We start from the raw sequence: 16904 nt of genomic DNA, 5'->3' as shown, positions 1-16904 counted from the left end.
CATATTAGGGTGAATTTGACTCAACTCGAATCTAATCTAATCCAAACTCGATAATCCGACCTGATTGCCACCCCTATGCTTGACCCACTTCTCAAATCAAAAAGAAAGTCCAGATGGACACAATCACACAACAAGAGGAATCAAATGAGATTGCTTACGTGTAAGCACCTCCTTATAAGAGGAGGAAATAGTAGAGGAAGATTCATGACCAACATGATAGAAAGTCTCTTCAGGGATAGGGTTACATTTATGATGGAATTTACATTGTTGTTGTTGACTTTCCTCCTCCCGTGGTTTGTAGTGGTTAGGTCTTCTCGAAGATCACTTTGTGTGGTTCCAAGATTGCCACCACGTCACACCTCTTTGGCTATTGCTAGCTACACGCACCGAGAATTGAAGAAAAAAAAAATCTCAATGCGAGCTAATTATGGGATTGATGAGTGTCTGTAACTTAGAAATTCGGGGACTATAACTTTGAATAAGATAGTATATTTATATTATATCCTTATATGTTAAATGAGGTGAGTTAAAACTAAGTGAAATGTTCAAATAACACTTTACATTTTTCTTATTTTTAATTAACACTGTCTTTAAGAATTTTATAACTCAAACCTTCTCTTTTTTTCTATAATTTTTATAACACATGAGTTAGTTTAATTCAACGATTCTCAAACATAAGGGATCACTAACGAATATTTTGTTAGGATACTAAAGGTAATTGTTAAAATACTTATATAAGCCTTCAGTGGGATAGGACCAGGTGATTAGATCTAGAAAGGTTTTTAGTTTGATAGGATGATTTAGGATGGGAAATAGCTTAAAAGTGGTTTGCTTATTGTGGGCATAGGTTAGAATTTTCAAAGGTATTCCAGTAATTTAATTATTAAAGTGTCATAAAATGTACACCAACATTCAAAAACAGGTGTTAATAAAAACAATGATGAAAATGCTGGATGTTTTTTTAAAAAATTATGCTGGAAAAATTAAACTAAACTGCTAAATGAATATTTTTTGGTAAATGATAAGGGCTTTTAAGGAAACAGCAATAAGAACCATAAGAACCCCATAGTGTAGTGGGTTTTTTTGAACTTTCCAAACATCAGAATAGTGACTAAATCCCCCTTATAAATATTTATTGTCACTAAATCAACATTTTAATGCTGAAATCCAATAAAAATCCCTTGCCAAAGTTTGTGAATAAATTAAGAAATAATTCCACTAGCACTATTCCGTAGTTGGAGGGTTCACATTGAAGACAGCAGGATTAAATGGCAAGAGGGTTAATTGTAATGACATATCCACACATTGCTACTGTTATCATTCAGCTGAAAATTACTCACTTTTCTACAGCATTTTATGGTGTTCATAATTTTTTCAATCATATGTGGGTTTCTAAAAATTAAGAAGTATAAAAATGACAAGCTTTCAAAACAAGGGCATATATACTTGGGGCACAATATCAAATGAGCCAAATAGAAGCAGGTTTATTTATAACTTTCGCAATCGTAGAAGCCTAAATTTAGCTTCCACTTGCCAAAAGGAGCAGCAAGAAAAACATACATGTATACGCATTTCATATCTGATAGCCTAGACAATATGGCTAAGGTCCGTTGCACAATATCTCCAATGTATTTCTTTACAGGGACAACAGCGCAACAGCAAGGCCATGCTGCTGCTTTTTTTGGAGGGGGGAGGGGGACTTGGTTCAATATAAAAGTAACACGGTAAACTTAAACTGCAATTGCAATTACATATGCAGTGCAAGATTGATACGCAAGCCCCTCGTCTTCCCTCGTCTTCAAAATTGAATGTTGTTGATAACTTTCAGCACCTCGCCCTTGCCTAATGTGCATGCGATTAAGCATCAACACACGGTCCGACCATAGCAGATCGATGCAATATAAAGATTCTTGGCCCATTTTTCCTGTGAAGCATGTCATGCAGCAAGTTAGGTTTGCTTGAAGTCATTAGGTTCTCATGGAGGAATTTCACAGATGGCATCAATCCATCCTTTACGAAAAGCAAAACACGAATACCTTCACATGGTTGCTTGGAAAGGCAGATGTACGAAGAGTTTCTTGTGTCTCATCCATCATTTTTCTTCTTGGTATACTCAATATAAATGCAGCTTGATCAGGAGTAGCTGCAGTGGAAGTTATTCTATAACCACTCTCCCATCGCCGATGGATACCTTCACTAGGATAAAGAAAATCTAATTCTACAACCTGCATTAAGGTAATGGTTGACTTCTGTAAGTAACTCATAGTCATAGAAGAGGATCATAGGGACATCCATGTATTGCACAATGGCAAGAAATATAAACTTGTCAACTTGTGTAGGCATAAATTGTTATTTGATACATATCAACCTGTATTATCTCTCTTTCTAAGGAGTCTATACATATAAAACCAGGGTTCTATCATTCAAAATCTTCTAATCACTAATAAGTAGCAGAATTTCAAACTATAATTAATGTTTATAGATGATAAAGATATAGATGTACACTCTGGTTAATAAATACATAGTATACCATCAAGAAAAATGTAAAATAAGACAAAACAAATAACATGGCCATCTGGAGGAAAGGAAAAGAAATGCTACTAAATATAGGGTTCAGCATAAAGAATGTCCATAAAACTCTTCTACAAGATTGACAATTTTTAAATTCAAAGTATAATATACTAAGAAACATTCCACAAATAGGATGATAAAATGACAAATTGTCACAAGATGAGCCACAATATTAACAATTGCCATACTACCTGATCCGAAAAACCAGAATTCCTTGACATAACTACTCCCCATCGACTTCCAGCAGTGGTCATGGATGTAACATGAAAACCTTCTTTCCACTTTTTGTTAATCCACTTGAAAGGAAATGATTCACTAACTTTATAAGACTGTTGCGTATATGGAGTTCCTGTGGTAAAAAGAAGACAATATGTCACTATATTTGTAAACCATGGCGTAAGGCATTTTATGCATGTACAAGAGAATCAAAAGTTTGGCAAAGGAGGGCAACTGACAATCAAGACCTTATTTTAAAAGTTGCAGATTAACTTTTATTTATACAGAGGTGAAGATACTACCTCCTAATATGATGATGTCTTTGCATTTCATGCAGTATAGAAATCAGTTTATTGAAAGACAACCGGAACTTGTGGGCAGCCACTCCACCACCTAGAGCCTAGGCGGAAGACGGTCCAACATTTCTTTTATATATAAAAAAATGTAAATAATTATCTATATATAAATTTATTAGAATAATTCACATTAATCAGATTAAAAATACTATTAGATTGACACTGTTCATCACTTATATACGACAAATATGTTGCATCCTACTCTTGTAGCAAGCTCAGTAATTAGATAAGAAGATGATAGAGCATTTTCTCTTAGAAATAGATGCACTGGAATAAAGCTAGGCCTAGGCCACCTACTCTGCCATCAATCACTTGACATCACCTCTCTCCTCAGCCCAACCCAAGAAAATCACTTGCACTCTTCTCCATCCCCTTCCCAACCCCAGGAAAACCATTGCCCCGTGGTCCCGACGCATATCGTTTTCTAGTCTCTCTTGCTCTCTTCTTTACTATTAGATCTGAGATCAAAAGTGGTAATCGGTCAATCACTTCAAGCCAAGCCATAATAGCCATCCCTTTCGCAAATCGGATGTTGACAACAGAGGGGAATGGGGGAGAGGGGTTCGGCAATGGCGCCATTGGAGATGGGCGACATAGGAGAGAGGTGGGGAGAAGTGGCCATCTTCGAGAGGTTCCTCTGTGGTCCCGTCGCCAAATCTTCCCAGTTGAGCTCTAGTTGGGCAACTAGATGATCTGGCACTCGTTAAAACCTGCCTACACAGCCCAGCCACCTTGCTAGGCCACATAAGGCCTATGCATGGTGGGCCACAGACTGCCCTGCCAAGGCGGATGCTAAAACTGTTTTTCAATACCATGATAGAAACTGTCTATAGGGTGCAAAGAACATTTGTAAAGCTACTTTATGAGCATATACCATCTAAAGTGCTGAAATGTACAACCAAAACTTTCCATATTTAATATACTATCCAGAAATCAATATTTCTTTTCATAACATGATACATAATAATTATCAAGTGAAAAGAATGTACGAAATCAGTTGTCTGCAAGTCAATAAGTCATGTGGTCAATATGGCATGAAGACAAAAGCTAGTCCCATTTTAAGCAGAGAGCAGAGAGAAAAGAGTAAAAAATTTGTTATAACTGTACTGTAAAGCTTGCTTTAAAATTACAAGGTATATGACAAGTGCATAGCACAACTTCACCATTTGAACCATTAAACGGTATATGTTCAATGATCTCCTGATTCTCATCATTCTCCCAATGTGAAACTATAGATCAAAGATAATTGATGAACTCCTTTAGGGACTTGTAATCCTCAAGGGCAAATATTGGTACATCTATCATAATGACTTGATTTACTATACTTGCACTTCATATACAAGTTTTAGAATACTTAAGACTTACTTCAAACCTTTTAAATTTCTTCTCCTCCTCCTAGTTTTGTGGTAGAGCTGTAGAGCCATCTTAGTTTCATAATTACGACAATGGCATCACCAAATAACAGACAATAACACAAGAAATATGCAAAGGCCTTTGATGAAGAAATTAACAACAGAATGATAGAAGATTAGAAGGTAATTCTGAAGCTACAAATAAAATGTATATATGCCAAATTGGAGATGAGAGAACTTTAGAATTGCAATGCAAATATACAAGCACTTTCTCTAGTAGACGGAATTGTGCACCTATTAGAGACAGTGACCTCATAGGTACTTCTTTGTCATCGAACTGCTCTTGTTATCTGAGATTGATTTACATAAGCTCATAAAAATTGAGTAATAGCGTTTTACACGAGTTGACAAAACTTGTCCTTACCGCTACTAATTATTAAATACCATAAAAATGATAATTGTCATATGATTTAGTGCACTACATTTATTGCAATATTAGCAAGCCTACTAACTAGTTGGCATCAATAAGATTAGACATTCACTTGGCGCATAAATAGAATGTGAACTGTGTAAATCAAAGATGGCTATGCCGACCGGCACATGGCACATGGGGTGCTGCACAGCACCATTGCCGTCGCTGCTCGACCTCGCCATCATTGTCGCCATTGCTGCCCATCGAGCTATCATGGCTCGCACCTGAAAAAAGGGGCACCGGTTGGCGACAAGTGCCTGCAATGAGAGATGAGGTTGGCGACAGGACGGCAAGGTCGAGGTCGATGGCGAGTGGCAAAGGGTGAAGGTGAATAGTTTCCCTCATCTATTTCTCTCCCTCTCTTGCGGCACGGCCATCCTTAATTTAAATAGGTAAAAATAAAAGAGTTGAACCCAATAGATTTGAAGTTTGTAATAGCATGTACCCTTGCGTATGTAATAGTCAGGTTTCAATGAACTCTTTCAAGGTTTCCTGGTAAATTGTAATAGTTAGGTTTTTTATGAACTACTTCAGGGTTTCCTAGTAAATTAATAATAATATTTTCATACTAACATTCTTAATGTACAAAAGGGCATTTTAGTCCATTTACATACCCTCCAAAAGGAAGACTCTTCTTTTGTTACTGTTTTATGTCACATTAAAGATAATAATGACACTCATATTCTAGTTTACAACTGAACGCACAATTTTTCTTTAACTATTTCAAGGTACCTAGTAAAAGGGTAAGAAATGAATGTAACTACCTGCACTCAAGTGCTACATTTATTCTAAACGAGGTCTTAAAAAGCTAGGAATTTTGGTAGATTTATGTCACAAACAATCTCCTAGGAAAACTATAAAAATTTGAGCATCTCAGACTTTTTTATGCGTACCATACTTTTCTCTGATCTAATTAGGTGTCAGCTACTAATGGGGATAAGCAGCCACCAGCCCAAGGGAGACAATCTTATTCCAATTGGGGCTCACTGCTTTTGTATTTGAATCCCGATTGTGCCCAAACTTCTGTCACTGAGATACCTATATTACTCCTAACTGGAAGACCCACAAAACTTTTTAATGGGAGACATGAAAATGCTAAACTTTAGAGAAAATTAAATATGAGAAGGAACCTCACAAAACACCCACTCTTTTTTGAGCATAAGGAAACTTTCTTCTTAATTCATTTCAGCCATATCGAACTGCCCTTCTACCCTTTTATCTTCCCTCTTTACCTGCTAACTCACTTCATTTTTGGTTCCTGACTAATTCTGTAATAACATTACTTTCACTCATTTATATATCAAACCATTGAAATCTTTCCCACAATAACACTAATTGAACAACAATATCTACCACACAAATTTCCATGTGCATACAACATTTGCTTCGATAAAAGTAATGATAAATATAAGCTAAGGAGAAAACCTTTTTCACAAAAAACACAACTAGATTCAAACTAACATGTAGCAGAAGTTTTAAACAACTTTTGCCACAACAAACACAACTAGATTCAAGCTAACATCTAGCAGAAGTTTTAAACAACTTTTGCCACAAAAAACACAACTAGATTCAAGCTAACATGTAGCAGAAGTTTTAAACTCAAAAGGTTTGTTTCTGCTGCAGATGCCAGAATTTAAAGTGCACATATCTCACAGTTTCATGACATAACACCTATTTAAAGGTTTGTTTCTGCTGCAGATGCAAGAATTTAGAGTGCACATATCTCACAGTTTCATGTCATAACACCTATTTAATGAACGAAAGCTGGGGAAGATTAACAGCAGTTATCCCATTAAAGATCACAGACCATGAAAGGGTAAAAATCTTACAAAAGAGATAAGAAAACATGCAACAATTTGCACAAACCTTTAGACATAACCACCAATGAACTTCCATTTGTTGCACCAGCTATAGCACTGATATAGTAATTCTTTTCCCACTGCTCCATGATCCAATCCTAAGGACCATAACAAAAGTAGCCATTAGCGAAAATGGATCTATGACTAAAAGAAATTATACATTTACTGTGGTAAATGTTAAAACACACCTTATGCAGGAACACAGGTGATAATTCATAGACTTGAGAAGAGAAATTTGTTCCTGCATCCATAATGAGGGCCCAAAGGTTTGCAGATGATGCCACAGAACTAATATACAGACCATCTTCATTACCCTTCTCTATGTGTTGATGAAGTCTTGCATCTGCTACATTATAATGGTATCTGGGGAAAGAAACCAACAACCTTATTGATAGCAGAATTTAGAAGGGTCTACAATCATATGATTATTCCCCCTGATTTAGGACACAGCCCAATGTATGTTGAAAAAAAAAGAAAGAGATGCCAGTATGCAGGTAGAATTTAAAGAGTACTTCTCTTTATTGAAAACCAGACAAAAGCTTGAGTATCTTAAATTAGAGTTAAACCATGAGCATAGGTGCAAAGCATATACAAGCTAAATGAAACTACATTATTCTGAGTTATGTGAAGAGACCATAACATGTTGCATATGTCAAACTGTCACCAAGAGATACTAAGGCAGAAGCATCAAAAAGGTTTACGGTTAAGTCTTTACACACTAAATCTTTCCATCTACTAAATATTCCATACCACCAGCATATATTCACTATATCACCACTGAAAGATGCAACCTTATACATGCTACACCATTTTCTCTTTTACAATAATTACCTGAAGAAATTATTGGTTCTAAACGTTTTCTTTAGGTTATTTTTTTGAGTGAACCCATAAAGGGAACATCACTAGTATGATAGAGATAGAGGATTGTAATAGATAATCCATGTCAAGAAAACAGTATAGCAATGATGGTTGTGCCGATGGTGGCACGACATCTGGCACGGGTTGCGTGAAGTTCAAAACGTATATTATTGATCCGAAATGGATCTATTAGAGTGGTAATTTAAAGGGCATTTTTTTTTATTATGCGGCAAATATGATATGTAATGTGGATCTCATTTTTTTAGATTTTTCTATTTCAATTTTTAATATTAGTTTTAATAAATATATTTAATCATATTATATATTGAATAATATTTTTTTATTATTGCTATATCTTTAATAAAATAGATCATTTACAAAAATAATGTAAAAATAAAAGACTCTAATATAGACTTTAATACATATATTCAAATCAAAAATCAAAGATTGACATGCTAAAGACTAAAATTATCTTTAAATACTCTATAAACTTTATCAAAAATATGTCAAAGGCATGCCAAGTATACCGACCAAGGATTAGCACAACCATTGTTGTATAGTACTTTTATGTAAGTTGTGGTGACCAGCTAAAAAGGGACTAATTTGAGAAAGGGTAAATAGCTTGTGAATTGTGATTACCATTCTTCTAATGCCTATCAAATCATGTTTGAAATTTAAAGACTTGATTTTAGTTAGAGTAAAGCAAGGTATATATAAATGAATGATTTGTTTAATTACCTCTGCTTCATGGGCTTCTTAGCATTGTAAACTGAAATCCATTGCGTTGCAGGACTTCCTAATCGAACTTTCTTCTTAGGCTGTTCATCTTCTTCAAGGTTTACGAGCAACCTTCCACGTTTCTGGCCAACCTATATTTGACATAGTTAATTTTTTAACAAAAGTTGCTGGATATAAAATTAAATCTAGATTAACAGTTATTAGATGATGAAACAAAATAACCAGACTATCTACTGTAATGTAGTAAAACCTTTAAAGCACCATCAATTCTGATAGGTCTCAACGGGGCACACGGTTCAATTAAACTATCAAAAAGAGAGATGAGCTTTGAGTAGTTTGGCTCTTCATCAAATTTCATATTTGTCACAATCTCAAGAAATTGTTTGAATGGAGGTGGACAGAAGCAGCACAATAACTCTGGGGAAGTAGCCATTTTCTTCTTACAAACTAAAAAACTTTTATTGTCTCCCTGCATTATTCACCATAATAGAACATGGTTAAAAAAAATTAAACAATTTTCAGTTGCTGACAACTTTGAAAAGATACCTGATAACCTTGCCAGGGCAACCTTCCTCTAATGAGGAATACTAAAGTATAGGCTAGTGACTCCAAATCATCTCTTCTACTCCCTGTCCGGCCTAAATGCGCATGGGCACTTGCATATCTTATTGTACCTCTGCCAGAGGGAAAGATCAGCATGTGATGAAGAAAATATCTAGAAAATCTAGCAGGAAGAACCGAACCTAAATATATCTGGCCTCTGATCATAATCAACATGTTGACCTGATGATGCTTCCTTCCATCTAGATGCTGCACCAAATAGGCATTGATCACATCCAAGATTCTAAGGGAGGACAATTTTATTTCTATTACCAAGGAAAGCAAATGAGACGATCAGAATCTTAGGGAAGTCATTGAGCAGTGTTAAAGTAGTCTAAGAGATACCAATTGCCATATACTATTTTCAAGATAACCAGGCATAAAAAATTTAAAATTGATCTTTGCAAAGAGACTCACCCAAACCAAGATCAATTAGAAAAAGCTTTTTCTCATCAGCAGATCCAGGCTGACCAAGTAAAAAGTTCTCTGGTTTAACATCGCCGTGAACAAACCTTATAAAGAGAGAAGTGTCAAAGGAACAGACCAATGAAAAGAGAAACAAGATCCAACTAGCTGAATGAATGTTGAAAGACCAACAACAAAAGTTTTACCCCTTGGAATGAAGTTTCTCAAGAATTGATATGGCTTCCACAGCAATGCAGGCTACCATATTTGGTGACATCCTGTGCCAGATAGTAGTGAGTAATACTGAATAGGCTTGAACAAGATAGCGCCAAATAAGATAAAGAAGAATAGTATGTCTCCTTACGCCTGCCCAACTGAATTCCAAACATCCCAAAGACTAGGACCAAGCATGTCCATTACCTGAAATGATTTTTCACTTGAACTTAACAAAATATACACATTTCCAGACAACTAAGACAAAAACAGATGAAATTCAAACTGACCAGAATGTAGTAGTCTCCCTGACGGCCCTTGTAGTGAACCAATGGTATTCCATAACATCCATTAAGAGAGCTTGCACCAAAAACCAACAGCTCAAGTAGATAACATAGCAAAATCAAACTAAAGATATAATGAAAGTTTGAAACATGAGAAATGAAAAAGATGCAATGCAAAAAGTTCTTACCTATACACTTGCCACTCATATGGCGGGCCATAGTTGCAACCCTTACTACTACGATGCTCAAATTTCAACGCCACCTACACAATATAGGAAAATATTAGAGTGACATGGAAAACAATATAATCTCTTGTCAATCAACAAAATCTATCCCAAGTGTTAAAGAGCAACCTCAAAAGCATCTGGCCCTGTACGATCTGTTCCACCAGATATCCTTCTTCCAACATAAACCTGACCAAAACCACCTTTACCCAGTTTCCTTTCTATCTTATATTGAGGAGAATTACCAACTTGAACCTGCCATACAGACAATATCTTTCAGTTAATAATAACCTTGCTCTGACCATCTATTGAATTACAACTGGCACTGAGGAAACAGAAGAGATCAAATGCCTAATTAAGTCCTATGTTTTTAGTAGAAGATAGGGCTGCAGTAAAGTAGACAAACCATTTTCTTGTACATCCTTTCACCCACCTCCCTCTTGATGCATGACAAGGTAAAGCGGAATAAAGAAAAAAAAAATCTCCTGACATCGCTATCGTTTTCTCACTAATTTTGTTGCATCAACAATATAATCTCCAAGTTAATAATATATTGCAACCAATATGAGTAATTGAGAGTTAGAAAAACAGGATGTGGTAAGCATGAGTGTTGAGGGAATAAATTGCCACCAAATGCTTTGCCCAAGTTCTGGTCAAAACATATCATTACTGTCAATATCAAGAATTATACTCCAAACCCACTAGATAATTTGACTTGGCAAAAAGAAAAACATTAAGAAGTTAAAGGAGCATTGAAACTGATTAAAACTTATCTACAAAAGGGTGGGATCTCGAATCCATGTATACAGCTATGGACATGGTAATCATCTTCTCTAATAAAATTCTTGTGAAGGATGATTGATGATTCCATCAACACTATTTGTTTCCTCTACAAGGTGCAAACAAACCAGTAAGCCCATAGCACTACGTCACACAATTATAGAGTGGGAAGCTGCTTTGTCTCCACTACTTCTTTAAGAGAATGCAGGAGAAAGGCACTTCTCAATCTAATGTGATATAGTATAAATGTCCTTTGAAGATGGAAGAATGTCTGAATATAGAAGACTCGTTGTTCCAATTTTTGTAGGCTTTAATGAATAAGTTGGAATGGGCTTCGTGAAGGTCCAATTAAGATGAACAAAATGAAAATTGGTAACTCCGATATTCTTTCGTGCATCTTGTGAAATTAATTACTTAATTTACTGGTAACCTTTTATGCCTTTGTCTCCAAAGATCTATCTACAGAAACAGCAAACACCACCCAAAGATCTGTGCCCCTATTGACCAATATACATGACTACAGGTCAATTTGTTCAGGGGCTGTGATAGGATCTGACCCGACAGATCTATCAAGCAATACCACAACATGTTAATGGAAAAAAAAGAAGAGAAGAAATCAATAAACCCTATCCCCCTAACTAGACTTGAGAGAGAAGAGAGAGAAAAAAGTTTGTTATTGCTTACCCTAACTCACCTAAAGCAACCTATATATAGTCTTCTAATCAAACTAATCACTTAAGGAAAGAAAACAAACCCAAACTTCAAACTAATCACTTAAGGAAAGAAAACAAACCCAAACTTAATCAGACTCTTAAAATAAATTAACTTAACCAAAGATCTGACCATTGAGCGTTTGAACAGCCTGGATCGGCATTCAAACGCATCGGAATTTGTTGTCTCGGTCAAAAGTGTCCTACATTCATTCAATGAGTCCAGGCGAATCGGACCGGCATTTGAACGCCAGTCCTCCTCCTCCTTTGCTAGCCACTTGCTATGTCTCCTCTAATTAGTGAATTGAAATGGAGCAGTTAGACTTCGATTCCTATCAGGCCATAGGATGTAGGGAAGAAAAGAAAAGTATTGTTTCACATGCATTTTCATAAGACATTGTGATTTAAAGTCACGGTACCCACGTCCTTCAATTTTAGATTTCCCAGAATGGCAGTGTGCATGAGATGGAACTGCATGATTGGACTTCAAAATCGATATACACATCCATCAAGCATCATTAATTTACTGTACCAATTGTTGACCACAATGTTATTTTTGATGGTATTAAATGGAAGTATATATGCCAACTTCTGTGAAATAACTGAGCATACAAGCGCATTTATGAGACATGCACTCCCATGCAGCTCTATACGTACTTATTTTGCTTACATACGCATAATTGTTTTTCACTTATGCATGCTTGAGCAAGGAGCCCCCATCCTTGCATGAGGAAAACAAAGAAGGTGGGCACCCATTGAAAGTATGAAACATGTGAATTAGTCAATATCAAAAGAAGCATTATAGTCTGGAACAACTAAACCAACAAGGTATCCAAGCATCATAGACAGAAATAAAAACTAAGAGGAGAAATTCTAAGACTGACCTAGTTACCTCGAACCTCAACCAAAACGCACTAGAGAAGGTTATGTCCTTTAGCAAGAAAGACATAAAATAAAGAAATACCTTTTCAGGGAGTGGGGCTGTACTAGCTTCATCTTCAGCTCCTACAATTTTTTCACCACTTCCACCATCCATCGGAAGATCTTTATCAGCCACGCACTCAACTGCTTGGTTTAAGAGAAAGTCTTGGGCTCCACCAACACCGGCTTCTCCAACAGCAACACCAGGAATTTGACAAGGCTGATCAGGGTCCAAGTCTATCACCCTAACACCTCTTCCTCTACCACCTGCTGGTTGCCTAGCTGGTGTTGCTGAAGGCCCTTGTGCTACTCCTGCAGCCTTATTACCTCTTCCTCTTCCAGTACCGCCACGCCTTCCTGCCCTATTAGGCGTAGGCACTACTAAATTTTCAGCTTGTTGAGGAGGTGGAAGATCATCAAGTTTCTTGGACTTCAACCGACCTTGTCGCGCTCCACTTCGCAACTCTGGCATCCTCTCCCCATGCAAGTCAGACACACATTAATTTCCTTGAAATCTCTTGCAATCTCCTCATCAAAAAGTAACACCAAGGAGAAATGCAAACAAATTAGATTCCACAGAAAGACCAAAAGAGGAGTTGAAAAGAAACTTGCCTACAAATGAAGCATTGAGGATTGATGTAATGTAAATACTAAAAATCTAGCTCTAGTACAGAAATTGGTAACTGCCCAAATGATCAGAACAATATTCAAATTAACTATAACAGAAAATAGCAACACCACGAGAACACATGAAAACAACAATGGTAATCGTAAAGTTTCTCATGTGAATCATGGTAACAAAATATCATAAAACACCTTCTCGCTTATCAAATCAGAACAAGTAGCACGGCAAACGGGGGATTCACAATAATATCTGTAAAAAGGCGTCCTACTTTCCCAGCAGCACAGCCTTTTGAAAGGAATCAAATGAAGCTAAAAAGAAGAGCTATCTCCATCATCTGATGTCCCGATTTATTAGGGAAATTCCACCTTTTTCTACCAGAAAGCCATGGCCATCACCAAGACGGAATCGCCACTAGCAAAAGTGATCCGACCACCATCCAAACCTTAATCGACCTCCAAAACCAATCTCTACGCAAGAATCCACGCAAAGTACAATCTTTTAATTCTATTCGACATAAGCGATCACAAAAGAACACAAAGAAGATTCAACCTATCGATTCATCATATGAAACGCATCAAAATGAAAACTTTCCAAATCAAACCCACCGATCAGCCCCAACAGACCACCACCAGAAGAACATCATCCGAAGAACTCACCAAACAATTAAAAAATAATAATAAATCCTTTTTTTCTCAATAACAACCAGTAGCATCGGAAGAAAACACGATCGGACACCAGAAACAGAAGGATCGGCTTCCTTACGATCGGCCGTTCATCTCTCCTCTCCGATCCCGGCGGTGTAGTCCGATTGGGCGGCGGCGCGGCACGGCATTACGGGGCGACGGATGCAAAGGTGTGGGCTTGGTCCGGCTAGGGTTCGTCTCACCTCGGGAGTCGTGAAGGCGATTGGAGATGAAGGGGGCAGGGGAGAAATGGAGATTTCTAGGAGTTGGAGAGAAGTGGGGTTGAAGGTGATGGGAGGAGGGGAGGCCAAAACGTTGAGCTATGTGTTTGCTTTGCTCTTCACCGCTATCCCAAATCTTGTACACAACTCATGCATGCATATGGTAATATGTACATGGCACCAATATGGCCCCTTGTGGGCAAATGGATTTGATGAATGGATGGATGGTTGGATGGATGGTTGGATGGATAGATGAAATCTACACAAAAATACACAAGATATGTGTCTAAAGGGATTTGACTAGATTGCCCTAAACCTACTTTCATGGATAGATCTTCCTAGGGTTTATATTTTCCCATTGGCTACCTACTTCTATGATTTGATAATCTTGGAATATAATTTTTTACCCTTTTTAGTTTTTCTAATAATACCAATAATTGTTTTTTTTTTGGTAGAGGAGTGATTGGTGCTACCATGTCTAATAATTAAATTATAATATTTTAATCTTATGAGAACATATTTTATATGTGTTTATGTACTAGGTAGCTCGTAGTTTTTTAAATATGTTCATCTGCATGCTGAATTTATAATAGTGAATTGGGATTAAATTTTTTACAGCATAAATAAAAATTATTACTTTTATTATATATTATGTATTTAGGAGGTTAACAATTTAAATTTACAGAGTTCTAACAAACATATCATCTTTAATGCTCAGAATTACTTTCATGGCATATGTAAAAGAATTGTTTACCCGTTTTAGTTTTTCTAACGAAGATCGTAATTATGTTTTTATCAAGGTGATTAGTGCTAGCATGTCTAATAATTAATTATAATCTTTTAATCATGTGGAAATATATTTTATATACTTTTACATATTAGGTAACTCATGGTTTTTTAAATACATTTATCTGCATGGTAAATTTATAATAGTGAATAGGGATCAATCTTTTGTATCATAAATGAGATCATTGCTGTTATTATCTATTACGTATTTGGGAGGTTAAAAACTTAAAATTATAACATTTTAACTAACATATCGCTTTAAAGCTCAGAATTACTTTTGTGGCATATACAAAAGAATTATAGTTGCATGAGAAATGGTTTAAATATTTTATAGTATCTTTATACATACTACCGATGTATAAAATATAATATATAGTAGGTGTATAACTTATTATTCGATTTAAATAATAATCATCATTTTTTATGTATCGCACTTGCATACTAATTACATTTCTTTTCCATAGTCATTAATGAATCCATGGATAAATTTATGTATCACACATTAATTATTCTCATTAGATTACTTTTGGTAATAACAATGATATAATTCGAACGGCCATAAAATCTAATTCAGTACCTAGTAATAAACGCTAAACTGGACGACGTGCATGAGTTAATTTGCATGAATTCAATTGCCAATAAAAGTGGGTACTCCTAGGAGTGAAAAGCCCAAGCGAAACTAAATAATTTATGTACCCTATTAATATTTTACAAATAAGTAATGTGGTATTAAACTCATTTCACTTTATTTTTTAAAAAAATTTGCATATAACACTCTGTATTTTAGCTAAATTTATATTTATACCCTATATTTTTAGTATTTATAAATCGAGCCTTATGATTCAATGAATATGTGCAAAAAAATATCCTAGGTTAGATTTTAACTACTATTTGGGCAGAAGAGAATATTCTATCAAATTTAAAATTTATTTTTTTAAACGACCAAAATACCCTTATACTTATTCATTTTCTTCCCTATTTCTATTTCTTCTTTCTCTTTTAGGGCAGAATACTATAGCTTCTTCCGATCAAGAAAAGGTAGGTTTATCTCTTCTAGTAACTCTCTTCTTCTCCACACACCGTTTAATATCTTGGGTTTGGTATTTCCTTCATATTTAACTTTAGAATTAGAAAATGACATAGTTTGGATTTTAGTTTTTACAACAATTGCATTGATCATATTCTAAACCTACATCCTATTCGAAATGTTAAAGTATTTTTGCTCTTATCCTTTTCGTTACTATACATTCTAATAGATCACAGTATGAATTAACGCATGGATTTCAAAAATGGCATAGCTAATCAATGAGCTCAAATTTACTTATTCTGTAACTCCCTAGAGGGTAATGTCTTCATTAATGAGTTCAAATTTGAGTTGGAATGATGTGGACGAAAATATTAGTTGCTCTTATGGTAGGGGTGCTTGCAAAATTTGAGTTTCTAATACAAAGAAGAATAAAAATAGAAAATTTTACTCTTGCCCTAGACAGAATGTATGATTTACAATTTAATTGATATTCTACTAGTGTTTAATTAGAGTATTAATAGTCTCAATGCAGGATGATCGTTGCAATTATTTCGCATGATGCGACGATGTCAATTTTTGTCTAGTAGATCTGATGTACCATCTAACTAAAATTGAGTTGAAGATGGATAAGTTAGAGAAGAAGATAGAATGACTCTTTATGTACATTTACCTTGAGGTAATAGTATTAAGTGTATATGTGACAATTTTACTATAAATAATTAATGAGTAATCTACCAACGATAATTTTAGTGAAATCGATTGATAATTGCATTAATATATCAATTTGAAAACTTTTCTGTTCTGAATAAAATTTGTAGATTGTTAGTTTGTTTTATTGAGATTGTATGTAATGATCTCCATCAGATGACATGAAAATGTGTTGTTATGTAAATGCCTTTATGCTGTAATGAATATTATAAGATAGTAGTTATTGCTGTTGTAAATATAACTACTGTAGTACAAAGCTAAAGCTTGCAAAAACGTGAACTTTACAATAAGTGAA

General features: G+C 35.4%; 1 protein-coding gene across 1 annotated transcript; it reads right to left on the bottom strand.

Moving 5' to 3' along the window:
* Positions 1-1464: 1464 nt before the first annotated feature.
* LOC140758825 (casein kinase 1-like protein HD16) lies at positions 1465-14238 on the bottom strand. The gene is made up of 17 exons (XM_073095147.1): positions 13947-14238; positions 12603-13084; positions 10278-10403; positions 10113-10186; positions 9931-10000; positions 9792-9847; positions 9634-9705; positions 9440-9534; positions 9166-9232; positions 8969-9098; positions 8673-8891; positions 8423-8553; positions 7015-7189; positions 6834-6924; positions 2763-2920; positions 2037-2225; positions 1465-1924 (listed from the first exon to the last, which is right to left on the bottom strand). The coding sequence occupies exons 2-17, from the start codon at positions 13029-13031 to the stop codon at positions 1865-1867; spliced, it is 2142 nt and encodes a 713-aa protein (XP_072951248.1). The 5' UTR covers positions 13032-13084; positions 13947-14238; the 3' UTR covers positions 1465-1864.
* Between the last annotated feature and the right edge of the window lie 2666 nt (positions 14239-16904).

Source organism: Typha angustifolia, chromosome 4, assembly GCF_048772165.1.
Source record: "Typha angustifolia cultivar Huaian chromosome 4, ASM4877216v1, whole genome shotgun sequence".
NCBI lineage: Eukaryota > Viridiplantae > Streptophyta > Magnoliopsida > Poales > Typhaceae > Typha > Typha angustifolia.
This window is presented reverse-complemented; position numbering and strand designations above follow the sequence as displayed.